At 44.0% G+C, this 24,697-nt stretch overlaps 1 protein-coding gene across 1 annotated transcript in view; it reads right to left on the minus strand.

Annotated features, from left to right (window-relative positions):
- GNB1 (G protein subunit beta 1) overlaps window positions 1–24,697 on the minus strand; it is a 92,806-nt gene that overhangs the window by 7,879 nt on the left and 60,230 nt on the right. Inside the window, exons 5-9 of the mRNA XM_014610405.3 lie at window positions 22,296–22,402; window positions 16,844–16,907; window positions 14,666–14,828; window positions 7,125–7,191; window positions 1,973–2,174 (exon numbers count right to left, since the gene is read on the minus strand). Coding sequence (XP_014465891.1) covers window positions 1,973–2,174; window positions 7,125–7,191; window positions 14,666–14,828; window positions 16,844–16,907; window positions 22,296–22,402 — 603 coding nt within the window. The remainder of the gene's footprint in view (window positions 1–1,972; window positions 2,175–7,124; window positions 7,192–14,665; window positions 14,829–16,843; window positions 16,908–22,295; window positions 22,403–24,697) is intronic.

The following is a 24,697-nucleotide window of genomic DNA, read 5'->3' on the forward strand; positions in this document are numbered from 1 at the left end:
GATTTTGTACCAGTTCTACAGTAGCTGACCATAGAGATAAAATGACTATTTTGTAGCTGGGCAACAAGGGTCTGAAGCCTAGAACTAGAATCCAGGACAGAGATGGGAAATTATTTGGTCTGGAGGGGCACTTGGAGTTTTGGTGAGTTCATGATTGGATATATTTCTTAGAAATTAGGGCTGGAAGGGACCTCGGAAGATCATCAAGTCCAGGCCCATGCCCCAGGTGCAGGAAGTCAGCTGGGGTCACAGTATCCCAGCAAGATAAACATCCAATTGACTCTTAAAGGAGTCCAGAATAGGTGCTTGCACGACCTGGTTGTAGATGCTTGCACCACCAGTCTGTGCTGGCTGGGTCCAGCAGCACAGACTGGCAGAGGCAGCTGGAAGGAGCTGCCACTGCAGGGGCTGCCAGTAAGTGAATCTGGCTCCCAGCCCTGCTGTACATCTGGGAGTGGTGGGACTGGCCACATGTGCCATGGCTCAGGCTGCCCCCACCACAGGCCAGAGTAAAATCCCCTGGAAGGCCAAATTTGACCCACAGGTTATATTTTGCCCACCCCGATCTAGGAACTAATAATAGACGCATCCCATCTGGTTTTTGTGTGTCATTCAGCAAGTCACCTTTTCTGCCTCTGTTTCTTTATCTGTATAATGGTGGGGGGAGGAGAAAGAGCAGCCATTTCTATTACAGGGGCCCTAGCAAGACTAGCTACTCACTTACAGCTCTCTTAATACAGAAAACAATACTACTATGTATTTGTTGATAGTATTATGTAAGGTTCAAGCCACAACCCATTACTCCTGGCATTTACTGCAATAAGCTTTAAGTCTAGTGAATTTATTATAGTAGTTTCCTCAATTGTGAAACAAATTAGGAAAAAATACTGTATTTACTTAATTCCAAGGAAGTTCCTCCCTGCCCTTCCTCATTTAACATGGGGGGGTACCCCTTGCCTTGGAATTGAGTACACAGCAGAAGAGGGGCAGGCAGCTGCTCCGGCTCTGGTTCCAGTTTCAACTGTGGGTTGGGGCCAGAGCCACAGCTGCTGCCTCCCACCTCTTAACCCTTGCCTCTTCTCCACTGCAGCTTCAGCCTCCCCACTGCTTCTACCCCTTCCCCACCCCCACTCCCCACAATCTTGGCCTCCTCTCCTCCCCTCCCCCAAAGCCTCTCTTCCCTGCCACCACCCTGTCCCCTGCTTACCCTTGCTTGGGTGCTGGCAGGCTCTGTCCCTGCTCTAACTTGGGGCCCATAGCATAGCCCCATAGCAGCCATGCTGCCTCCACACCGCTGGTACAGGGTTAAGCACCCGTGCTCAAGGCTGGAGTGGAGACAGAGAGGCACCCCAACAAAAGTAAGGGCTGGAGGGGAGCAAGAGACTGCAGTGGGGGTGATTTGGTGGGGGGTCCAGAAGCAATGCAGGAGGGAGATGGGGGACAGAGGCTGCATGGGTGAAGCAGGGGAAAGGGAGCAGAGGTTGCAGTGGGGAGGGGGGGATGCAAGGCTGCAGAAGGTGGCAGAGGCAATGTGAGAGGGAGACCAGGGCCAGAGGCTGGGGGTGTGCACAACAAGGGGTAAGTGGAGAGGGTGATGACAGGTGGAAACTACCTGCCCCCTACTGATCCCCTCACCCACCTGCCCTACCACATGGTCAGCTACTGCCTCCTCCACAGCCTGAACCCCTGCCACTTCTTTCCCTCCTGCAGTGGTGGTAGGGAAAAAAATTAAGATGATCCCCCAATAATTAGATTCTATACACAGAAAGTTGCAACAAATATACAACTTTTCCACCTACAGAATCAAATTACTAGGGGATTGTCTTACATTCAGGGTTGTCTTAGACTCAGATAAATATGGTACATCGCAATGCTCAGAAGATGTACTACATGTTAACTGCTAGTAGCTGCCTGCAGAGCATGTATGTATACGAGTAACTTTAATCCCATCTCAGGTTGCACTCATACTCACACAGATGGCATTGATATCAGATTCATGGCCAGTGAAGGTTTGCCGACACATTCCTTCTCTAACATCCCACAGTTTGGCAGAAGCATCACAGGCACCAGAAACAAAACACCTGGCATCAGGAGCAAGGGACAGACTCATGACATCCCCAGTGTGCCCAGTGAATGTGGTTGTCTGCTGACCAGTTTCTATATCCCAAAGGGCGCTTGATAGGGTGAAGAGAAAAAAAAAAAAAAAAAAGAAGAGACAAATTAGAGTAGTCAAATCAAGTTGATTTTGTTAAAATAAGTTTTGTACCAAGTTACTACAAAGTCGCACACAGTGTTAGACAAGGGTTGTTAGCCTCAACCTTGGCTCTTTACGTCACTTTTCCTTGCCTAAAAACAGAAAGCAAAAGTAACTAAATCATGAGAGACTAAGAGAGACTTACCCCTTAGCTCTTTTGGTATGTCACATACTCAGTTATACACAGTGCATCTAAAAAGCTCTCAAACTTCATTTTAAAAAGGACCAGTTTTTTTGTTGGGTGGTTTTTTTTGTTTTTTTTAAGATGAAGCCACATTATTCCTAGTTAGGCAAAATTATCAACTAGACAACTGGCAGACTACTAGCACTGTATGGTGAACAGGGAGATTTATGTTCATCATTATACAGACACAGAGTTCTACAATGCAACAGTGGCTTTGTTTTCTAATACTAGCATAGGGATGTTTCAGAATAGTGTCCACTGTTTCTTCTATAGTTTAGGCTGAGTTGGTGCTTCCATTTTTTTAAAAAAAACCCCAAAACTTATTGAGGGTGTTTAATACAGCCAGAAAAAGTCACTGCCTTCTAATGACTGCCAGTGCCCCGACTTCCCCATTAACTGAAAGATCACAAGGAGAATCAAAAAGGTATGAGAAAAGGATGAAATACTGATTTCATAAACCCTAACACAGCAGACTTCTCCAAAACATTAAGGAGACAGGCATTTAGCTTGTCTGTCCAGCATCACAGTGGGTGAGCCCAACGTAGAATTCTGCTTTGGATCAGAGCCACTGCTGAAAACTGTTTTGTTTTAGGCTACCCTGGATATGCAAACTGTGTGCGCGGAATGATTAATTCTATGTCTATCTTCAACAGTGACTTCCTACTGTGATATGAAATTTTACTCTGCATTCCTAACCAAATCCAGCCACAGCTACAAAATGTAAGCTTCTTCTCTACTCTCTAGCTAAAAATAAGGAGAGTGGCTTGCTTCTCCCACATAAGAAGAGATCAACTGGAAAAAAAGGAATTAAATGATTTTCTTGTATATCATTTGCTTTGCAGATGTATGTATACAAACAAGGCCAACATGAGAGAAATCTCTTGTCCATGGCTATGACAAAAGGGAAAGCCAGAATACTGCACACACTTGACAGCAAAGTGACCAATTTGGGCTTTGTAAAAAGTTAGTGCAAAACATCATCAGAACCTGATAGTTACACAGTCTTGAACAAACAATAATTTTAACAGTTATTTTTCATTTTTAAAAAGTATCCCATTACACTCAGAAATGCTTTAATACTAATGAATTCCATGTAAACCTCAGAACAACTGGAGTGGAAGGTTTGCAAGGACTTCAAAATGACTGCCTTAAGGACTGCTAACTGGGGAAGTACTGATGAAAGAGGTACCGTCATATACCGTCATAATATACCTCCTCTGCTCGTGCTTGTAGGGAGGCAGTTAGACAGGCCAAAGCTACCATGGAGCTGAGGATGGCAACCCAAGTAAAAGACAACAAGAAATTGTTTTTTAGATATATAGGGAGTAAAAGGAAGGCCCAGGGAGGAATAGGACCCCTGCTAAATGGGCAGAAACAATTGGTGACGGACAGGGGGGACAAGGCTGAACTCCTCAACGAGTTCTTTGCCTCAGTGTTCCTAAGTGAGGGGCACGACAAGTCTCTCCCTGGGGTTGTAGAGAGGCAGCAGCACGGTGCCAGACTGCCATGCGTAGACCCTGAGATGGTGCAGAGTCATTTGGAAGAACTGGATGCCTTTAAGTCGGCAGGCCCGGATGAGCTCCATCCAAGGGTGCTGAAGGCACTGGCCGACATCACTGCAGAGCCACTGGCGGGAATATCTGAACGCTCGTGGTGCACGGGCCAAGTCCTGGAGGACTGGAAAAGGGCCAACGTGGTCCCCATTTTCAAAAAGGGGAGGAAGGAGGACCCGGGCAACTATAAACCTGTCAGTCTCACCTCCATCCTTGGCAAAGTCTTTGAAAAAATTACCAAGGCTCACATTTGTGAGAGCCCGGCAGGACAAATTATGCTGAGGGGAAATCAGCACGGGTTCGTGGCAGGCAGATCGTGCCTGACCAATCTAGTTTCTTTTTATGACCAGGTTATGAAACGCCTGGACACAGGAGGAGAGGTGGATGTCGTATACTTAGACTTCAGGAAGGCCTTCGATACGGTATCCCACCCCACACTGGTGAACAAGTTAAGAGGCTGTGACTTGGATGACTACACAGTCCGGTGGGTGGCGAATTGGCTGGAGGGTCGCACCCAGAGAGTCGTGGTGGATGGGTCGGCTTCGACCTGGAAGGGTGTGGGCAGTGGGGTCCCGCAGGGTTCGGTCCTTGGACCGATACTCTTTAATGTCTTCATCAGTGACTTGGACGAGGGAGTCAAATGTACTCTGTCCAAGTTTGCAGATGACACAAAGCTATGGGGAGAGCTGGACACGCCGGAGGGCAGGGAACAGCTGCAGGCAGACCTGGACAGGTTGGACAAGTGGGCAGAAAACAACAGGATGCAGTTCAACAAGGAGAAATGCAAAGTGCTGCACCTAGGGAGGAAAAATGTCCAGCACACCTACAGCCTAGGGAATGACCTGCTGAGTAGCTCGGAAGTGGAAAGGGATCTTGGAGTTCTAGTGGACTCCAAGATGAACATGAGTCGGCAGTGTGACGAAGCCATCAAAAAAGCCAATGGCACTTTATCGTGCATCAGTAGATGCATGACGAATAAGTCCAAGGAGGTGATACTTCCCCTCTATCGGGCGCTGGTCAGACCGCAGTTGGAGTACTGCGTGCAATTCTGGGCGCCACACTTCAAGAAGGATGCGGATAACCTGGAGAGGGTCCAGAGAAGGGCCACTCGTATGGTTAAGGGCCTACAGACCAAGCCCTACGAGGAGAGACTAGAGAAACTGGACCTTTTCAGCCTCCGCAAGAGAAGGTTGAGAGGCGACCTTGTGGCTGCCTATAAGTTCATCACGGGGGCACAGAAGGGAATTGGTGAGTATTTATTCACCAAGGCGCCCCCGGGGGTTACAAGAAATAATGGCCACAAGCTAGCAGAGAGCAGATTTAGATTGGACATTAGGAAGAACTTCTTCACAGTTTGAGTGGCCAGGGTCTGGAACAGGCCCAAGGGAGGTGGTGCTCTTCCCTACCCTGGGGGTCTTCAAGAGGAGGTTAGATGAGCATCTAGCTGGGGTCATCTAGACCCAGCACTCTTTCCTGCTTATGCAGGGGGTTGGACTCGACGATCTATTGAGGTCCCTTCTGACCCCAACATCTATGAATCTATGTCATTCAACATAACCGTTTGGTTGATATGAATTGTTTTGTTAAAACAGAAGATTACTGATTTAGAAGGTGTTTAAGGGGATTACATTAAAAGACAACAAATACATTGTTTAACGTCTAGGAAATTAACTAACTTTGGGAGCATCTGGTATTATTATACTAGTTCCAATGGATTCAAAGCACGTCAAGTAACTTTTTAGTGTAAACACAAAACACAGAACATAGCTGCTGAAAATCTTGAGCCTTAAAGAAAACAACAAAAAAACGGTTTCTAACAAGGTTTCTTCCACCTCTTATTGTTGGCCCTGGCAGCAGTGTTCAAACTATAGAGTAAGGGGCTTAAAAACAAGAGGTTAGTCTAACACCATTGAAGCAAATATATTAAGCGACGATTACTATAGAAGAAAACTTCCCGAGTGTTTTCACTGATCTCTGATATCAGAGTATGGAGGGTATATACTGTTGACAGAATATTCTGCTTATTGAAAAAGGCTGAAACTGGTTCGTAATTCAGTATTTCTCAAATCTATGTTCAGTTATGTTCCCTTTAAATTCACTTCTCTTACCATTTTAAGGACAATTTCTACAATTACTCAAAACAATTATATGGGAAAATTCTTATTTAAATCTAATGCGATTCAGTTTTTTTTCTAATGTACATCAAGAGAAGTCTCACAGATTCATTCAACATCTCCTGATGAAAGCCAACAGCTGTCTATGATCGAAAAACTACACATTCAATCTTAAAAATTAAAATGAAAGAATCAGTCTCCTAAAATCAGCAAAAACCAATACCTGTCAACTGAGTCAATTTTTAAATGAAAATTTAAAAAAATATTAGCATCAAAACCAAAAACTGTATATCTGTAAACATTTGACTAAGATGCTCACTAATTGTGTGTATTTAGTATTTATAAACATAAAATCCTCTAATAAAAATTTGATTATGAATTTTTTTAATGCTCTGACTCACCAAACAGTAGAGTTCTGAGGGAGCAATATTCATGTGTCAAACATCTATCAGTCCCCCACTAACTTTTGTTACAGGACATAGCTCCAAAGTGTTTTGAATCCCATTTTCCAAGCTCTGATTTTTTCCTCAATTTCCTAGAGGTGTCCTCAACAATTTTTTACAGACTGTATATAAGTAGTACAGCATATAAGTATGGCAATTTAAAAATACTGCATTCCTTGTTGGGGTTAATATAAATCAGCTGTCAAATTTAGTTAGCATATGGATGGGTCAGGTCCTAAGCTGTAAGAAAATGCCAATGGCTTGACAAAGGCAAGTTTAAAATTATGGATTTATCTGGTTCCCCACAGAAGTACTCTTATTAAAAAAATACATAACTCCAAGGGAATTTGTTTGTAGCCTTAACAGGATATTCTTCTATTCACACATTACTTATTCAGAGATGCTAGCCATTAGACATTATCAAAAAGTTCCTAGGAAGATTCTATATAGAGAAGATATTTTACAGATCTATACATATAATTCTCCTGCAATCACTAAATACTCTGGCACATTCCCCTGTAGATTTATAAACAGAGATCCATTACTAGGTACTAGCATTACAGTTTTAGCGCTTACCAAGTGGTGTCTCCAGAGCTGGTAACAATTTGATTATCATCCAAGAAACGGCAGCATGACAAGTAACCTGTAAAAGGAAAAACACAGAAATCACAGCAGTTCTGTCTGCATCCCTCAGCAAGTGGTCCAACACAAAGGCACTGTTTTAAATACATTCAAATTCTACAGCAATATTGCTCAAAATAACCAGTTAAGGACCATGACTAACAGCCAACTGAATTTTACTAAACTGCTTATTCCAAGCAAAAAGAGGAACCCGAGGCTAAGAAACAGTGAACTTTTCTTCATGGTTCAACAAAAGACCGAAGGGACCTAAATAATGAGGTTAGTCACAAGATAGGATATGGGACTAATGATAGCCTCTTATTTGAAAGATCAGGGACTAGAAGCATTACAAACATTCAGTCTAAGCAGAAGAGAGAAGAGATAGAGATCCTTCATTGTGAGCAATAAGACTTCCAAAACAGGAGACTGGTTAAATTAAGTAGAGGGGAAACAAACCCTCCTGATCACAGCTTGGACCCAAATGCTCGCTTGGTCAGTAAAACAGATAAAAGGAGCATGTATGAGTGAATGCTTAGGGTTTGCACACCATACAAATGCAATATGAAAGCACTGGGTTTGAATATTACTGTGCTGTTGTTTGCTGAATATCCCTAAAGGGCCACAAGAGAAGTAACTCCAGCTTCAAATTAGTTTGTTGCAGTTATTACACTTGCAACATTTTCTTATACACTGTACCTACAAACATTAATTTTTTTCAACAATATTCAACTTAAATGTTACTCCAATTCCAACCTCACGGCAGCAATTCTATCTAATCCTGCACCAGAAGTTCATTAAAAGATTTCCCAAAAGCAACTGAAGACAATCACCTCTTGATGCACCCTTTTCAAGCCACTTGTATAACAATGAAATACAGCCTTTCAGTCTGTAGCGACCATGTTCACCTAGCCATGAACCCACACACTGCTTACTACTGATATTGCTAACTTGCACGAGGCATCTCTAAAGGAGGTCACTCAACAGCTAAGATGCACTGTCAGGATAATGCTCTTGCTCTTTTATTGCTCAAGTCATTTTCAGGATTTCAACACACACAAGTTGCATCATGGCACTCAACAGAAGTCAATGTGACAGCTGATCCAATATTTCTCCTTAATGTCTTAAGAGTGCACTTTTTATGGATCGTGGTTTGCTTGGTTAAAATAGATATTTGGTAGGCCTGTATGGAGTGGAAAGTATTCGATTCAGATTCGGCTATTGGGGGGGGGGGGGGGGGGCGCGCGCGCACACACACACACACACACACACACTCGATTCAGTGATTCGAATCACTGTCCCAATTCAATTTGGACAAATCTGAATTCAAAGATATTTGGCACCTAATCTTATTCGACCACAGGCTGTACAGGCAGGCAGTGCCAGCGGGAGCAGCTGGGGGAGCAACCGGACGAGCCCTGGCTTGAGCCGGCAGCCCTGGGAGAAGCTGCAGCTTGTCTGGCTGCTCCCTCACTGGGAGGCAGGCAATGCTGGCAGCCCTGGGAGAAGCCGTGGGGGCTGGGGGTAAGCACCTGTTCGTTCCTCCAGCCCCCAATCATTCTCCCCAGCTCCTGTTCCCCAATTCCTGGTTCAATCCCCCAGCCCCCCCCATCATTCCCCTCCAGCCCCTGCAGCTTCTCCCGGGGCTGCCAGCACTGTCTGCCTCGCCTCGGCAGCTGAGGGAGCAGCCGGACGAGCCGTGGTTTCTCATGGGGCTGTCGGCTCAAGCTGGGGCTTGTCTGGCTGCTCCCGCCAGCACTACTTAGTGCCTACCTGCACAGTCTGTGGCCGAATCTCTGAATCAATTTGAAGGCTTCCAATTTGATTCAGTGAGATTAAAAGGTCTCCCAATTCTGTTTGGATTCGGAAATTCAGCTGCCAAATTAGGCTGAATCTCCTATGAATCAAATCAGCTACCAAAGCTTCGCACAGCCCTAATACTTGGTTGTTGTCCTGTGAATAAGGTAGTTAAGTTCATGCTGTGTAAGCAACATGACAGTTAAAAAGAAATTCAGTCTATTAAACCATATTTTAGTTTGCACTTTTGATCTTCTTTTCAATAGGCAAAAGGAATGAAAGGTTTGCCTGATTACAAATAACTATTCATTTCTGAATAACCGTGGCTTCCTTCAAGTGAACAGTTTTCAGAGGGTTCCCTAGAACTCTGTATAGGTTGAGGCTTGATCAGGCAGAAAACCAGCAAGACACAGAGCCCACCTGATGTTTCCTCTTAAGAACTGTTAAAGGTTTTTCTAGAACCAAGCTGGCAGGCTCTGAAGTAAGAAGCCACTGTTTTTCTGCATCTTGGGATATTGTTCTTTACAGAAAAAAAGGGAGCACAAAGATGACACACAGTTTCAGGGCTGCAACCTTGAAAGAAATGACTTATTACAAGCTGATTCCCTCCTTTAAGTTCCCGGCGGTATTATTACTGATTCTGCAAGAGAACAGAAGCCTGCTGATATAGCACTGAGCACATAACATACTAGAGCTAAAGGCATATAGATATTAAAGTGACTGGCACTATATAAATAACACTGGAGTCCTATTTGCAGTTGGGCCTCAAGAATCTGTACAGGTTCTCTTTGAACCAATTTCTTCCCATTAAACTTTCAGCTATCTTTACCTAGCTGTATATTCCTCTAGCAGGCAAAAGCATCTTTAGCCATTTTATTTCCATTTACAACTTCTGTAGACTGTATGCTGGGAGAAGCTCAGGATTTCTCTTTTCTCTAAGACTTCCATCCTCTGATTTTATCTGCCTCATCAGATTTTTCTTGTTACAAAAACTAGACCTGTTATTTTGGTACCATAGTTCTCACAGTCACAGTGCACTTGATTAGAAATACTGAGAATGTGAGTTAGTTATCAGACTAGGTCACTGATGAAAAATTCGGACCAAAAGCAGTGCTCTGTGTGTAGGAACGGAGAGAGCATGCCTAGAAGGGTGGCTTTCCACTACCCCGGTGTTGCAAAGATTCTGAATTGGTCTGGGGTCAAGGAATGACTGCCACTTTGGTAAGTTAGAAAAGCCCCAGAATAGTGAAATGCAGAATACTCTGACCATTCTCCCTCCTGGCCTCTCTTCCCTAAAGCACAAATAAATAATTTACGGCCACCTATCCCAAAGCTATTCTCTGGGGGCAAATCCTTGCCTACCAGTTATATTAGCCTTTGAAATATAGCTGCAAAGCTAAGCCACTGAAAAGGAGTCATGGTGGAGCACAAAACTGGATACTATACCATGGCTAATAGTAAGACAGAGTATTTCAAAAGCATCTAGACATTTCTAATGTCTTCACTCCCACAAGTCAAAAAAGGGAAATATATACAAATCACTTTGGGATTTGGAGGCTGAAGTTCAGGACAAAGGTTCTAAGAGGAAAGTCTGCTTTAAAGACAAATAATTCCAGGTTCTCCTAAGAAACTATCCAATTTCACTGATACTTCAGTGAGGACATGGAAAAATTTGGGTAAGTGAAGACCTGGAAGGGGCAGAGGAAGGGGCAGGGAAGAGTGAGCGAGTGAGTGTGGGGGGGGGGGGAGGTGGAAGTCAGACCTCAGCATTTTGGGACTCTAATGAAAACCCAGAAATATGCATCTCATTTAAGGAAATAATTAGGGGTGCACTAAAAAAAATTTGAGCTAACACCGATGATGGCCAATTACTAACGGGCCATATTGGCCGATGCCAAGCCAATTGCCAACATGCAGAGAGAGCAGCATTCGGCTGGTAAGTCTGTTTGAGGGGGAAGGGGCAAGGGGGGGGGGGGTCACAGATCGAGGCCTCTGTGGTAAGGGAGGGAGGCAACGATGCAGGCAGCTCCTGCTGCTGCATGCACCCCTGGGGGAGCATGTGCCCTCCAGCTCTGTACGTGGGGTGAAGGTGGGCTGCCACTGCGGGCTGTGCCAGGCTCTTCCCGGTGGAGAGACAGGGCCAGGGTTGAGCTCGGGGTTGGTGGCAGCGGCACTGGGAAGACGGGAGATATGGGGTGATAAAACAATATACCTTCATAATCAAACAGCTTTCTTCAAAGATGAGGTGCTGAGACCAAACTGTACTAAGGTTCTAGGATATAGCTTTATCCTCAGTTCCCTAATGAACCAGCAATGACAAGGAGATAAATAAAGAGGGATTAAGACCTCACAAAGATGTATGAAGTTAGAACTCATGCACTTGAGGACAAAAGCATTCTATTTTCTGCCTCAATGTTGTACATATAACAAGGGTTTGATGATTTTCTATTTATGCAATTCTGTGCTTGGCAGCAGATTCTCCCCTTCAGGAGACAAATGTCTCTATCTGGAAAGGTACATGGCAGCAATTAGTAAAGCAACTACACTGATCATTTCAGGTGTTATTATTGCAAAAGTTGTAACACTCATAAGCAACACTGATGATACAGGGACTGAAGAAAGTTTAAAGGATTTTAAACTGTATATTGGCGATGTGATGCGATTGCTGTAAGCTTGATCATGGTGGAAAAGAAAATAGAAACACGAAGGAGGAAATGGATTTATTCAACAAGCTGAAAGGGAAGTAAACAGAACCAATGGGACAAAGACTGACATTCTAGGCTTCAGTATTAAAGAAACTGTCTGGGACTGGACTGTAGAATAGTCTTTTAGAAGTAGTACCATAGAAAATGAGGGTTGGAGGGACCTCAGGAGGTCATCTAGTCCAACCCCCTGCTCAAAGCAGGACCAGCCAGGGCTTTATCAAGCAGGGTCTTGAAAGTTTCCAAGGATGGAGATTCTACCACCTCCACCTTTAGGTAACCTGTTCTAGTGCTTCATCAGCTTCCTAGTGAGAAAGTTTTTCCCAATATCCAACTTAAACCTCCTTTGCTACAACTTGAGACCATTGTTCCTTTTTCTGTCATCTGCCACCACCGAGAATAGTCCAGCTCCATCCTCTTTGGAACCCCCCTTCAGGGAGTTGAAGGCTGCTATCAAATCCCCTCTGTCTTCTCTTCTCTAGGCAGAATAAGCCAAGTTCCTTGAGTCTTTCCTCACAAGTCACATCTCCCAGCCACCAAACCATTTTCATTGCTCTCTGCTGCACCCCCTCCAACCTGTCCACATCCTTTCTATAGTGGGGGCCCAAAACTAGACACAATACTCCATATGGGGCCTCACCAGTGCAGAATAGAGGGGGATAACTGCTTCCCTTGATCTGCTGGCAATGCTCCTACTAATGCTGCCCAGTATGCTGTTAGCCTTCTTGGCAACAAGGGCATGCTGCTGACTCGTATCCATAGTACTGCCCACTGTAAACCTCAGGTCCTTTTCTGCAGAGCTTCTGCTTAGCAAGTCAGTCCCCAGGCTGTAGTGGTGCATGGGATTCTTTTGCCTTAAATGCAGGACTTTGCACTTGTCCTTGTTGAACCTCATAAGATTTCTTTTGGCCCAATCTTCCAAGTTATCTAGGTCACTTTGAATCCTAGCCCTACCCCTCCAGCGCATCTACTACCCCGCCCAGTTTGGTGTCATCCGCAAATTTGTTGAGGGTGGGCTCCATCCCATCTTCCAGACCGTTAGTGAAGATATTGAACAAAACCAGCCCCAGGACTGACCCCATGGGCACTTCACTTGATAATGGCTGCCAGCTAGACATTGAGTCATTGATTACTACCTATTGAGCCTGCCACTCCAGCCAGCTTTCTATCTACCTTACAATCCAATCATCCAACACATACTTCCTCAGCTTGCTTGTAAGAATGCCATTGGAGACTGTATCAAAAGCTTTGCTAAATTCAAGGTATATTACATCCACAGCTTTCCGTGCATCCATAAAGCCAGTCATCTTATCATAGAAGGCAATCCATGCCGACTGTTCCTAATCACCTTCCCCTCCTAGTGCTTAGAAATGAAATCTTTGAGGTGCTCCATGATTTTTCTGGGAACTGAGGAGAGACTGATTAGTTTGTCATTCCCTGGATCCTCTTCTTCCCTTTAATGAAGACAGACACTATATTTGCCCTTTTCTAATCGTCTGGGACCTCCCCCAATCACCATGAGTTTTCAAAGATAAGGGCCAGTGGCTCTGCAATCACATCAGCCGGACTCCCTCAGCACCCTTGGATGCACTGCATCTGGTCCCATGGACTTGTACACGTCCAGCTTTTCTAAATAATCCTTAACCTGTTCTTTCACCCCTGTTGGCTGCTTACCTTCTCCCCAAACTGTGCTGCACAGTGCAGTAGTCTGGGAGCTGAACTTGCCTGTGAAGACCGAGGTAAAAAAGGCACAGAGTACTTCAGCCTTTTCTGCATCACCTGTCACTCGGTTGCCTCCCCCATTCAGTAAGAGACCTACACTTCCCCTGACCTTCCTCTTGTTGCTGATGTATTTGTAGAAACCTTATTTATTACCCTTCACATCCCTTGCTAGCTGCAACTCCAATTGCATTTTGGCCTTCTTGACTTCATACCTGCATGCTCAAGCAAAATTCTTATACTCCCAAATTGTTTGTTTAAGCTCCCACTTCTTGTAAGCTTCCTTTTTGTGTTTAAGCTCACTGAAGAGTTCTCTACTAAGCCACGCTGGTCGCTTGCCACATTTGCTATTCTTCCTGCACATCAGGATGGTTTGTTCCAGCGCCCTCAGTAAGGTTTCTTTAAAATACAACTAGCTCTCCTGGACTTCTTTCCCCCTCAGGCTGGCCTTCCTGCAGATCCTGCCCATCAGTTCCCTGAGGGAATAAAAAAAAAGTCTGCTTTTCTGAAGTCTGGGTCCATACTCTGCTGCTCTTTCTGCCTTTTGTCAGGATCCTGAACTCAGTCATTTTGTGGTCACTGCTGCCCAACCTGCCATCCACTTCTACATCCCCAACCAATTCTTCCCCGTTTGTGAGCAGTAGGTCAAGAAGAGCACAGTTCCTAGTTGGTCTCTCCAACACTTGCACCAGGAAGTTGTCTCCAACACTCTCCAAAAACTTCCTGGATTGCCTCTGCACCATTGCATTGCCCTCCCAGCAGATGTCAAATACGTAATGGAAGCACTATTATTAGCAATAGTAGTATATCATAATAATTATAAATCATCCACAGACTGGATTGTGCTAAGCATACTATGTATTCTTATTCCCTTACCTGGACTAGATCTTTTGTGACCTGTTTGTTATTATGGGTTCTTCACTTGTTTGCCTCTCCCAGCACTATCCCTATTCCTCCTCCTCTCCTATCATTTGTATTCAAATTACTCATTCCACTTTATACACTGCTCTATGCTCATCTTTTCACAGCATCGGATGAAATGGGCTCCCTCTGCCTCTCCATGTAAAACTTAAGCTTGACTTCAGACTAACACAGCTATTATCTACCTCTCAATACCATTACTTGCAACATTCAAAAATCAAACTGAGCAGAGCACCACACATTTGCAGGAAATGATCCTGCCTTTCAAAAGGATTTAAGTAGATGAGCTTCAACATTTCCACAGTTCTCTGTGGGTTTACCTAGATGACTAGTTTTACAACAAGAACCAATGCTGCTCACCTGTGTGACCAGCCAGTTCACGGCTGACACGTACATTCCCTTCACGAGTTTTCAGGTTGTAAATGGAACAGATGTTATCAAGACCACCACAAGCCACATAATTTCCAGAGGGGGCATATGCGCAGGTCATCACCCAAGATGAACGCAGGGGAATGGCATGCACCTGGAATACAGACAGAACATTCGATTCATCCAGCCAGTCAACTGATTAGGCATTTTATCACAAATCTACTTTTTTTGTAATTGTATTACTCTCCCTCAAATCAAAAGTAAGGACAGAAAAATTAATAAGCAAGTCTTGTACTTGAAGGGCCAAATTTATTTCAGGGATATTTTCACATGTAGCTTCACAAACCAAATAATAGCCTTATTAAAACTTCAGAATTGCATTCTGAGAATCCAGTTTAATGAGCAGGACTAATAAAAATCACACAAGCTGGTCTTATATTTTCATGATTCAAGTATCTTATAGATTTAGAAAAACACTGTTCTACATAAAGGATGGGGAAAAGGACAATTCCAGATTCTATGAAAGAATAAAAAGTTAAGATATTGGTTCTTCCATTTGACACACACATTTAAATCTTGCATTAGAAACCTACTTTGATGCTTACAAGTAGTGAGAAAAGAAAGAACTTTGGTCATTTAGACCACGCATCCCTGTTTTCCCCACTATAGCATATACTCATCTTCCCTAAACAGCACATTCACTAACTCTGTCTTTCCTTCTCCAACTCCTATACTGAGTTTTGTAACCCCCATCATTTTAAAATTCGTTCAGAAACTCCTTGAGGAAGGTACTGTGTCTTCATAGGTATCATGAGATTATGCAAATTATCCAGAACTTCCTCTTACCTCCCAATAAGGGACTAAAAAGATTACCATTAATCTCTCTCTGCATGACTTCCAACTACAGGTCTACCCATCACTGTAGGTTCTGCTACGGCTATAATTTAAGAATTTAAGAAAGCAATGCTCTGCACTGAAAATAAAGCCAGCTAAGCTGGAGACAGATCTCTAAGCATAAAGTTCATGAAATGCCCCAAACGTCTATCCATATTTCAACTGCAGGATAAAAATGTGTTTATAACTGTGTTTTGTTGTTGCTAACATTTTGTACAGCACAACTGCAGTAAGGACTACTTAGCTACAATGTTATCATAAATATTTTGAGAGAGATTGCTTTCAGATGTAATCTATTCCAATTTGTGAAAATATTAGATGTAAATGTAAAAAAAAGTACTTCCTAGATCAAGGAAATTTGAAGCCACATTCCTTTATTTGCTTAGCAATTTTTTCACTGAATGAGCCTAGTTTCAAAGGGATGATGCACTTCTAGCTAAAGAGTTCTATTTCTGACTCAACCAAAGACTTCCTTAATCAACCAACAACCTTTATGTGATTCAGCTTCCCCAATCCTAAAAATAGGGATCCCCTCCCTACCTCCCAGGAATGTTCAAGATATTAATTTATGTTTGCAAAGAACTTTAAGATCCTAATATGGAAGTCACTGTTGAAGTGACTATTTTAGCATCTCCTCTTTTTCAATTAAAAAGTACTTCTGATTATTAAACTGCCTTTTACCTGTTGAAGTTTCCTATTTTAAGCTCTCTGAAACCAAATGTCTTTATTTAGCAAGCAATATTTTCTTAGCCTTTGCTGAATTTGTCACAAAGACAATGAAGTAACCACTGGGCACTGACCACTACCATGTCCCATTCAACCCTCTGCAACCTTAGTCTGGTCACATGACTACAGCCAGAAACTAAGTCAGTCATTTACCAGCATTCTGGTGTTTCACTGCCTTATTGCAGAATTTAAACTAGTACATCTGTGCTCTTCCCACTTAGAACATTTCAGGGAAATGGTTTGCTAATTAACTTCTGCTCCCTTTACTGACAGCTGCTCCTGGAACAGCAGAACAAAAACTAACCTTGCTCTAGAACTAAATATTTTTAGTTTCTCAGAGACAACACATGTATATAATCAATACATGTTTAAATATACATGCTATAGTTGCGGTTCTAAATACATTTGTCATAAAATAATTATGAGTCAAAAGTTAGGTTTAAACTAAATACTGGCTCTACCTCTAAGAGCCGACATAGGTAAACTATATTCTTTGCCCTTGTATTTTCAGTTTAATTTCAATTAAGCAGTAATATGTCAGTTACTCACCTTGTTTGTGGTATAACTGTCCCAAATTATAAGTTTGCCATCCTGGGAGGCACTAACTAGAAGCCTGGAAAGAACATATGAGATTAAATATAAAAAGATCACTGAAGGAACACAGAAAGAGAGCAAAAAGTCATCTACCTTCACATAATAATATCAAAACTACTAAGAGGCTTTAAAGCCACAGCATAAACATTATATGTGCTGTAATTCAAACACGCACACAGAATTATGCACCTCCTAGAAGTGTGAGTGGACTTCAGTTTAACTGTTAAATCTTACTGAACAGAGGAGCAGTGGAAGCCTCTGAAAGCACAGATTGAACATCTGACATTCTCCAAGATCCTTGTTGGATGTCAGTACTCAATAATAATGTTTTGTAGTATTCCAGGCAACTTCTTGCATTGGGAGTGCATGAATGTATATTAGGAAATCTAAGTGACATTGGTGCACGATGCGAAAACCCCACCCACACACCTCACTGATCTAACACATCCCTTTTCTTACAGAATTTCACAGCTTTAGGTCCTATTCCCTCAAAGAAATTGAACTATTTGAAGATTTAAGAATGAGTAAGCCAGTTTTACAGAAACTCACTGACTTGCTTTTAAATTCTGATTTGCTTAAAAAAGGTCTGTTCTGAAATTGGAAGCCTTAATTTTCTAAAACACAGGCTGTTCACTCTCCTGCAAGCATCTGAAAAAAATCTGAGGAAAGGGAATTGAGAAAATATGCAGTCAGTTATTAAAAGCCCATGTTATCTTGCTTTCATGCTAAGAAACAATACAGTAATTTATTAAAGATACATATTTTATTCTCTGGAGTTTATCTTGTTTCTCTTAAAGCATGCATTTTTGGAAGATTTCTTTTAATAAAGAGGGTATGGAAAAAGGACCCAAGAGTTCTTCCCTTCCCCCTTCTTCATACCCAGCAAATAATCACACACGCACACACACACACACACACACACAACCAGAGAAAATAATCCTCAGAGTGAAATAATGCACTGACACTTTAAACATCAGTGATAGGTTCAGTAAAATTAGATAAGCACAGCTAATTACTTGGTTCATAGAATCCTTTTTCCCCCCCCTAACTGTCCAGATTTCAAACAAGTTTGGGTAAAAATAAAAAGGGAAGGGACTGGTTTGATACTGTAAACCAAATAAATTCTTAGGTCATCCTGGAGCTACAATCAGTTTGAAAAGAAAATTGAATTTATAGCAAAGTAATCTACCCTTCAAGCTGAAGGGTAGACTGCAAGGAAAGGGTGTTTTATTCCCTTCATTTCCTCTGCAAAAAACCCCACCCCCATCTCTATGGATATAGCCTTAAATAAACCACTAGAGTAAAATGGAATATTTGTTCTATTTTAGTGGGAACATTTTTCAAAGTTTTTTTTTAACTAGATTTTCTTACTCCAAGAACAAAACGATTCAGGTTTCAGGCATGAGCCAGTCACGTGCATTTTTTATCTATATTAGGGAAACAAAGCTAAACTGGAGTTCAAATGTGTAACATTTCACACTGAGTTCTCATCTACAATTACTTTGTTCCTGGTAAAGGTAGTGCAGCCTAGGAGACTGGTCACACATCTTACAAGGTTCAGAAGTACGGTGCCAAAGTTCTAGCTACCTTCCTATAGACAGCTGTCCAGCTGGCAGCCTGCATGTAGCCTTTGAGTGGTTAACTTGTGGCCTCTGGGCATCATTCCTCCCAGCCACCACTGTTGCCTACAGAATTTCTGGCCTCCTCCCCATCCCTCTTCCCACTTCTGCTGCAGCATGTTGGGGCTGGTGGGGTGGTACACTTTGCATGGCTATGGAAGTCTGCAGCCAGGTCTTAGGGGACCTTGCAAGGTATGGGGGTGCATGCAACAAGGTGGGAGGGAACCACACAGCATTATGCAAGGCATGGTAGCACTGGAATAGCACAGGTGGGGGGTGCCCCCCCAGCAGCATACTGGGTGGGGTATGCAGGGATGGAGGGGACTCCAGCCATGCAGTGACACATAGACCATGCAGAATCAGCCTAGGAGGCCTGTGACGCACCTGAGGCTCCTGGCTACTCAGAAACTGGACAGCCTTGCTATATACTAATCTGGCAATTTTTAAGAGGTAACTTAAAAAGGTTGGCAGGGACAAGAACTGTTCTCTCTACATGAGTATTATACTGTATTAATTGGGGGGGAAAAAAAAAATCACTATATTAGGACAATACAAATTAAGTATAAAAAGGGGAAAGAACATTGCTATCATAGTCAAAGCTGCTACTCGAATATAATCTGTGATTTTAACTTAAGCTCCTGAAAACAAACTATAAATTATTTCTAGTGAAAACATTTTTGCCTTGAAATTGTTTCAGTTATTGTGGGTAGCGGTCTCCAGTTTGGCTTCTAGGTATTTTAGTACTGTTACTTTCTTAAAACTTCTAAAGACATGTTTTCCCAGAAAGTGTTTTCAAATCCAAACATAATTTGAAAGAGAGAAAATGCACAAAAAGGGAGATGAAATGTTAAGGTCTATAAAATGAGGAACTAAAAAAGAAACTAAGTAGTCCTGGGTTTAGAGTGGTGGCAAACACTAAGTCAGCTTCCTGAGTATGGCTCTGACATCACCGCCATTTTACACAAAACTAAAGATAAGGCTACGGTATAGGGACACTTTTACACTACTCTGAGGTTTTATACTACACTATGTTTGTTCTAGATACTTGAACCATGACACATGTCTCGTGTAGGAGTATTCAACCCCCAGGTGGGCCCAATCCAGTCTCCAGCACAACGTCATCTGACCTATGTGGCTTCAATGGACGGGGAAGACCCATGCGCTGTGTCTGTGTATTCTAGATTGGGGGGGTGGGGAGGGTGATGCAGGACCTGATCCTGACATAGCACTAGGCAGGGGCAGTCTGGAGCTTGATCCTAACATATGGGATCTGGGCTGGGCAAGGGCTGTGTGGGGATCTGGGCCTGATCCCAGCAGGTAGAGGTGGTACAGGGCCCTGGGACCCAGTACTGGACCCGAGTGGCCAGGCCCCATGCCACTCATCTGGTATAGTCTAATTCACAGACTTCATATGGTATTTGATTATAAGGTAAGATTTTAAGAACAAAAACAGTTTAACTGATACCACAAAAATATCTACCCAACCTCCTTCATTTCAGGGAAGGTTTTTAGATAAAAACCAGGACACACATTATCTATGATTTGGAGGTGACATCAGAATTAGCTTAGCATAGTCTCCACCTGGTTTTGTTCAAGTGGTATAACACAATCTTACTGCTAAAAAGTTCTGAGGATTTTAATGTGGTTAGTTTTCAAAGAATCATTGGAACCATCATGAATCTTAGTCCTCTCATACCATTAAAATATCTTTTACAGCAAATAATTTGCCACAAATTAACAATGAAACACACTGTATCTAAGAAATAACATGAAAGATACTACAGAACTGTCCCATTTATTTGTTGCTCTTTTAACCCTGAGCAATTCAGAAAGTACAAGCAAAGCATACACGAGAATACTTTTCTTTTACATGTACATTTTGCAAGACTGTTTATACACTAGGCACTTCGCTGAACTTGCCTTAAATATAATCATAGAACCAGGATGTTATATGGTGATTTAGAGTACGTTTGCTCATTAAGTTTGGGTAAATACATTCATTAGACTAATAAAACTCCCTACAGAAACATCTGGCATCCAGAAAAGCACTTTCTACATACAGGTAGACTAGCTCTCAAATTTGCAAGGTTAAAAACAAAACTAATTCACTTATTCCTGTGGAGAGGGAATACTCTATTTCTGCATTTGAAGTTAGGCTATTCACTATTGTGCACTTTAAAGTTCTTCTAAAGATACAATGATTAACAGCAGATAATACTGCTGACTTTAATTTTTAGTGTTTGGATATCTTTGAAGGGCTAGTACATGTCTGAATAGTTAATGCCAGTGATTTTAAGAAAGCCTTTGAAACCAGACATGAAATCTACTCTATCTTTAGATTTCCTTAGAATTCCACAAGTATATTTTTCAGGCAAGAAGAAAGGTTGATGTTTTGGAACTGAATTTAGATTCTGAAGCCAAAAATATGGAAGTTACATGGAAAAGAGAGTGACATTTTGTGTTGCTAAGTTCTCTTGGAACCAGAATAGAAACTTCAGTTATAAAACTTCAAAGAAAGTAACCAGCTCCACCTGTAAGAGTGCCCCTGCTCTTGGAAAAAGGCTACAGTATCTTAAAATTCACTCTTGTAGAAAGGACCTCATATATTACAGCAGGGGTGGGCAATTATTTGGGTCCAAGGGCCACATGGGGAGCTTTGATTAGCTGTCACAGGCCAGGTCAGCACCACCCCCTCACATCCCCACTCTTCCACCGCAACAACTCACCAAACTTCTTAGGGGACTGTGGGCAACCAGGAAGCATTGTTCAGGAGTGGGAGGGTGGGCAAGGCTGGGATCACAGGGCCTGGTTGCAGGGTGGTGACAACTCTAGGCTGGGGGCCAGGACCTGGGACCCTTGGTGGGGGGTAGCATACATGCATGCATATATGTGGGGGGTGGGGGCTGCCTGGATGCTAGGTTCCAGGAGCCTGCTACGGGTGAGGGGAGGGAGGGGGGTGTGTACAGCAGAGCTTGCCCAGGGAGAGCAGACCATGCAGCACTCCATGCTATCCCTGGCCCAGCAAGGTGTTGTTCTGCTCTCCCTGCCTCCAGGGGTGGTTCCTGCTTCTGCCCTTGCTGCACCGTGTGGCACTGAGCAGCTTCCTGTGGGGCTGTTGCTGGTGCAGCTGCAGGCGGCCAGGTGCTGCTTTGCTTCTCCCACCTCCCGAGTGAACAGCTTCAGCCAGGCAGCTCCTGCCCTAGTGCACAGGGCTTTAGCTTCTGGCCACCTTTCAGCGGAAGGTGCTCTAGGGCAAGAGCTGCCCGGCTGAATCTGCTTGCCCAGAGCAGTGCAGCATGGCATGGGTAAGATCAGGAGCAGGAACCACCACTGGAGGCGGGGGAAGGAGAACAACACCTGGCTGCAGCTGCACCAGGAACAACCCCACAGGAAGCTGCTCGGCATCGTGTGGCGCAACAGGGGCAGGAGCCACTTCTGGAAACAGGGGGAGCAAAGCAACACCCAGCTGCAGCCACACCTGGAACAGTCCCAACAGAAGCTGCATGCACTGGCCAGGGCCAGGCTGTAGGCACTGGTGGGAGCCTAGTGCGAGCTGTCTCAGCATGAGTGGTAGGGACTCGGTGCCATTTGGAGTGCTGCAGGGGTAGCCAAAGGCAGATCCAGGCACCTGGTGGGCCAGATCTGCCCACAGGCTATCCACCCTTGCATTACAGCCATCACCTGAAATAAAAGAACTGAGTTTGTATCATCCTACACACAAACAAACATTTTCAACAAGGAGCTTTGTGGAACCCAAGAACGAATCTTCCTGAATCAGTGCCACTCACCTGGAATCAGTCCCCCAATGCATTGCATAAATTTTAGCCAAGTGTCCCCTCAGCGTTCTTCTAGTGCGCATCTGAATTCGCCCCACAGGATCAATGCTGGCTGTGATCTAAAACGAGGAAGTTATTATACACCTTAGATTCTGCACCCATCTTACTCTCCTAAAACTCAGTACTTTATTAATGCAATTATACTTAGAAAATTCCATTACAAAGAGAGCAAAAGGGTACACTATACATTTTGTTCATATTCCTCGATGCAGACAAAGGGCCCAGCCCCCTGCAGCAGCACTTGAGCCCCAGATGCTGCCTGCAGGAGGCAACAGCTGCTGTAGCAGAGCAGAGCAGAGCAGAGCAGAGCCTGATTCCCCCTCCCCTGCAGGTGGCATGGCCAAAGCAGGACCCATGGGAATGTGGAGATCAGGTGGGGAGAATGTGGGCTGGCTCCCTGCTGCTGCACATACTTCCAGGTTGGGGCATGGGAGGCACATGACCCACTGATTTCTGCACGGGGTAGGTATGGGTTTCAGGTTCAGGGCTTCCCGCCCTGCTGCCCTCCCCCAGCGCCTCCATGACCCAGCAGGCGGGACCTGGTGCGGCAGGGCAGAGCGGGGCCGGGCAACAGCAGGGCCGGGTGCCGCAGCCACAAGCCGTGCTACCACCCCCACTGCTGCCAGGTAGGCAGGGGGCACCTTGCCACAGCAGCGCGAGACTCCCAGTGGCGGTGGCACTGAGTCTCCCTGCCCCACTCTGCCCTGCTGTTTTGGATTCTGCCCGCTTGGCTGTGGAGGCCCTGGGGGCAGGGCAGCAGGGTGGGGAACTTGAGCCTGCAGCAGGCAGCCTGCCCCCTCCCCCCAGACACAAATCTGGGTGGCATGTGCCCCCCATGGCTGCCAGGGAGTACTCAGTGGCAGAGAGCCAGTCCTCTTCCCTTCACCCTGTACCAGCTGCCTGTGACCCATTCTGCTCCCCACTTGGGCCTTGAAGCCTTCCATTCTGACCCCAGGGCCAAGCTCCACACACCACCTGAGCTGGGCAAAATCCCCAGCCCCACCTTGCCCAACTCCCATCCTCACTATGGGGGCCTCAATTCCCCCTGACCCTCCCCCTCCCCCTCTACTTACCCATGGGAGCTGCCATCCAGGCTGCTTGGCAGCCATGTGCATGTGCGCCCTACCTGGCTGCCCTTCTTCTGCTCCCTACCACCCCTTGAAGGCTGGAATTCTGCCAACCTGGAAGGGGAAACCCACTGTTTCCCTCATTTTCCTCCTTTAAAGGAGAAAATCCATATTTTACCACGCTTTACCGTCGCAAACAGAAAACCTGCATCCCGGGTCATCATCTCCGACACGTGGTTTTAACAGAGACTTCAATTCCTCTCCTTCTTCCACCCCAACAGAATAACATATTATTTGGTCCGATGGGGAAGGATTACAGATACAGGCAACCCCCGCTTAACACCGTTTCACTTAGCGCTATTTCGCTATAACGCTCATTTTAATTTGATACCTGATTTCACTTAGCGCTCAATGCGTTTCATTATAACGCTCGCGGTCGCCATCTTGTGTCATTAAAAACAATTGTGGTTGCCATCTTGGGTCATCAAATACTTTTGGTTTCGCTTAACGCTCAGTTTTTCAGGAACCAATTAAGAGCTCTAAGCAGGGGTTGCCTGTACAGCTTTCGCGGTATATTTTAGATGGCCTAACATTTTAAAGATAAATGAACTCAAATGAACTAGATACAGCAGACAGTACTTTCTGAACACTATTTTCAAAATTCTAGTATTAATAATGTATCTAACTTTTGGAGGATAAAGTATACATTTGAGGAAGTGAATAGTAAAGTAACAAAGTCATCAATACATCTGTCATTATCTGGTTAAATTTAATATAAATGGCCTCCCTGGCCTAGAGGAAGGCACTGGCTAAAAAAATAGCATACAACACTTTCCAGTAATATGGTGAATAACTTAACAACTGTATATTACAGCAGATCCAAAAGAGTTTATAACTTCATTTTATGGATAATGTCTGCATGCTTGTCCTGTCTCCACATAACGAAATTATTTAGCCAAAGCATTTGAGTAAAGAACTCTGCTTCTTTTCAAAAAAATGTCAAGAAAGCTTAGTGTTCAAACTGACAGATCAGGCCATTTCCCAAACTTAGAATTCTTATGCAATGCCCATCACTAGTATACAGTCACTTTTTTGTGTGAACAGATTTCGTCCTCTGAGAAATGTTGCACCATAAAAGGTGGCAAGTAAGAAAATGCCACCAGAAAAAGACTCTCCAACACAACATTGTATGCCTTAGTTCTGCCAAAAGGAAGCTACATTCTCTACATCAATGGTTCTCAACCTTTCTAGATTCAAGCCACCCCAGAGTCAAGGCATCGCACAGAA

This window comes from Alligator mississippiensis, chromosome 13 (assembly GCF_030867095.1).
Source record: "Alligator mississippiensis isolate rAllMis1 chromosome 13, rAllMis1, whole genome shotgun sequence".
In the NCBI taxonomy this organism is placed as follows: Eukaryota; Metazoa; Chordata; order Crocodylia; family Alligatoridae; genus Alligator; species Alligator mississippiensis.